Source organism: Echinops telfairi, unplaced genomic scaffold (assembly GCF_000313985.2).
Source record: "Echinops telfairi isolate 266 unplaced genomic scaffold, ASM31398v2 ScPeMD7_7457;HRSCAF=8495, whole genome shotgun sequence".
Lineage (NCBI taxonomy): Eukaryota > Metazoa > Chordata > Mammalia > Afrosoricida > Tenrecidae > Echinops > Echinops telfairi.
This window is the reverse complement of record NW_022111357.1, coordinates 21,327,701-21,331,009: the sequence shown is the minus strand read 5'-3', so window position 1 is coordinate 21,331,009 and position 3,309 is coordinate 21,327,701. Positions and strand designations below refer to the sequence as shown.

The following is a 3,309-nucleotide window of genomic DNA, read 5'->3' as shown; positions in this document are numbered from 1 at the left end:
TTCTGATCCTAATAGGATAGATCAGCAATGGTAGCCAGACACCAACTAGTTCTTCTGGGTAGTGGAGGCTGTGACCTGGACATTTTCGTCACTCTGATGGGAGACAGCATCTTAGGGGCTACATTGCAACCCTTCTTATGGAGGTGGCCTGCCACATTGGCACAGAGGAAGAAGTCCCACTAAGCCATTCCATCTTCCTGGTAAGCAGGGGAAAGGCGTGGTCACAACCATCCCATCAGTCAATGATTGGAGGGATGGAAACGGGGCTCACTGATCCAGCTCCCCTCTGGAGCCAAGCACTTTTTGAGCCCTAGAGGCAGGAGGGAGTAAGAACGGACAGCTAGCCCAGACCCTCCAACTTACTGCCCAGCTCTAGGGATACAGGGTCGAGAGTGAGGCTGACCAGGCTCTAGGCGAACCAGCAGTTTTGAACTTTTTCATATTCACCAAACCCATCCCTTAAATTAAGTCTTTCATGAACTATGGGACTAAGTGGAACAGAGGCAAAATAGGGCTACACTGATTGAAGTGGGTCGCTCTCCCACTACCCAGGAGTCTAGTTTGCAAACCCAGTGGTGGGACACACTCTCAGCCCTTCCAGGGAGTATGGCCCTCCAACTGCTGGGAGGGCTTGCTCCCTGTCTGCCATGAGGGTTCCCTGTTCAAAGAAAGGAGGGGCTGGGGGGGAACCAGGTAAAAGTGCAGAGTAAATGCATCCTGTGCTGGTGGGCCCCAGCCTGGAGGGCCCGTCTCCACCCAAATCCAGAAAACATGACTGATCTCAGAGCCTGAGGTGCAGACGTGAGAGCTCCTGTTAGCAGCCAGGCCTCCAGGACCAGGGCACCCAAGAGCAGCTGCAGGCCACAGGAGCTTGTGCGAGTGCCCTGGCTTAGTGGGGGGAGCCTCCCAAATCTCTTGGGGTGTTCTGGCCACCAATGCTGCCACCAGTCTCCTGAGTGACACCAAAGCTCGTGGGAGCCCAGCCACTCTGGATGTGGCACTCGGCAGAGCCCTCAAGGCAGGAACCGGGGGGTAATAACCGACTTCAGGGCTGCATTTCCCTGTCAGAGCGCACGCTGTAAAGATGGTTTATTCCCCAGGTCTCCCCACGTGTGTGTATACACACACACACACACACACACACACACACACATACGAGTGCTGCCACAGTTTGGTGCCATTAAACCTTTAATTACAGAAGTGTTTTCAAAAATCACATTCCGAGTGGAGAGAACTCCAGTGGTGCTCGAGTTGGCAGCTGGCCACCCCTTGGTCCCTTTGCTCTGAGACGTCAGGGAGCAGTGGCCCCAGGGTCACTGCTGGTGAGCTGTGGAGAGGCAGGCAGTGAGCTAGCAGATGTCACCCAGAGAGGGCGCTCTAGGTCAGCCCAGGACCAGGCAGTGGGCTTCCCAGTGTCCTCAGCAACACTTCCACATCCAACTCCTAGGTGAAGGGCGACGTGCAACCGCCACAGCCTCTCACTCAGGGCGTGGAGGTCCAGCAGCTCCCTCGGCCCCTCCTGTTTTACTGCGAGGTGCCTGCTCCCTTCCATTTCCATATCCCCATCCGTGATTCATCGGTACCGTCCCCGGGAACGTCAGGAGGCCGAGAGCTCAGAGTTTACAGGTGGCCTGGGCCACTTTGGAGCTGGTTTTTCTGTTCAAGGCCTGACAGATAAAGGTGCCAGCTTCTAGGAGCTTCTGGAGGTTCACACCCTTTTGAGAAACAAGTTAGAGGGAGGAGTAAGTCATGGCGTGCCCCCCACACTGCACCCAGGCACACGTCTGACTGCACAGCCAACGGAGGCACTGGAAAAGTCAAGGTGAGAGACACGGGGTCCTGTTCCTCTCATCAGTGGCACGAGGCCAGCATGGGGTGGGGGATGGGGGATCCTCCGACGCCCCTCTACCCTGGGAGGCGGCGAAGCCGGCGGGAACCCAGCTCACCCACTGTGTGGTGCAGTATGGACTGTGAGGCAGAGGCAGGAGGACTGAACACCTGTTTCTAACACTCGCTCATGTTTACGGATGCTCTCGACTCAGAGCCTAGAGCCATACCCCGATTTCCTCACAAGAGCCCCACTCCTCCCATATCCCAGGCTCAGAGAGGGGAAGCAATCTGTCTCAGGCCACGAGCCTGCGAGTGACAGAGCGAGGTTTTAAAGCCAGCCTCCTGATCCTCCCCGCCCTTACTGCACTCCTTCCACAGGAAACTGGCCCAAGGGAAGCGGCCCACTTCAGGACATGAGCTGACCTCTCAGGGTTTATGGACCATGCCCTGCCCTGGTGCCTCCCAGTCAGTCACGCTGTGCTGGGCCCTGGGCCCAGCTCATGGCTTGTTCACCCCCATGCTGCTGCCTCAATATCCTAAGACAAAACACCACTAATCCTCTGGCCCTTCCCCTCTTGCAGCCCTTCCCCTCCCCCACTCTCCTGGGATAAACAAACCAACCACCATACGGCCATCAAGCCAATGCCAACTCACAGCAACCCTACAGGATAGGGTTTCCGAGGCTGTAACTGTTTGTCTGCGTACGGGAGTAGAAAGCCCCATCTTCCTCCAGCAGAGCTGGCTGGTAGTTTCAAACTGCTGACCTGGCAGATCGCAGCTCAACTGGTAACCACTCCACCACCAGGACTCCTCTCCCCCACAAAACCAAATCTACCCCACCATGGCTGCACTCTGGCTTCAGGGAGCGCCCTGGAGTGCTCAATTTGGGGCTGTTGCCACCAGAGGGCAGGCTTGCTTACCGTGTGAATGCCCAGGCCTGCTAGCATGTAGACCAGGTCCTCTGTGGCCAAGTTTCCAGATGCCCCCTGTGCATAGGGACAGCCTCCAAGTCCTGCCACAGAAGAGTCCACGACACTGACTCCCATCTGAAAGCACACGATGGGGAAACAGGGCTGTCACGGTGGGGCCGGGCCTGCCAAGCTGGTCCTCACAAACCACCCGACTGTCCACGGACTGGAATCCTACTTTTGCATTAGTCCGCTGCAGCAAAATCCCCCGGAGAGAGCAGCTAGTCCCTGGGACAACGAGGGTCTTGTCTGCTGCCTGCAGTGACTTTCCTCCACTCCTTCAGGCCTTGGCCCAAGCACCGCCTCCCCAGGGAGGTCCCTTCCTGCCGCCAACCTCCCCAACCTCTGAGATTTCACTGGTGGGCAGCATTTACCTTTGTCCCAAATGTTGCCCCTTTTCCCCCCTTCTTATCCTCCTCCAAGCCTCACTCTCAGTGCTTAGGAGTGATGATGTCCCCACTGGCTCCCACCATGCCCTCTACCCGCCTGCAGCCATCGACAGGTGCTGGGG

At 57.1% G+C, this 3,309-nt stretch overlaps 1 protein-coding gene across 1 annotated transcript in view; it reads right to left on the bottom strand.

Annotated features, from left to right (window-relative positions):
• Positions 1 to 1,170: 1,170 nt before the first annotated feature.
• Positions 1,171 to 3,309, bottom strand: part of HMGCL (3-hydroxy-3-methylglutaryl-CoA lyase) — an 18,799-nt gene continuing 16,660 nt past the window's right edge. Inside the window, exons 8-9 of the mRNA XM_004705108.2 lie at positions 2,751 to 2,876; positions 1,171 to 1,715 (exon numbers count right to left, since the gene is read on the bottom strand). Coding sequence (XP_004705165.1) covers positions 1,614 to 1,715; positions 2,751 to 2,876 — 228 coding nt within the window. The 3' untranslated portion in view covers positions 1,171 to 1,613. The remainder of the gene's footprint in view (positions 1,716 to 2,750; positions 2,877 to 3,309) is intronic.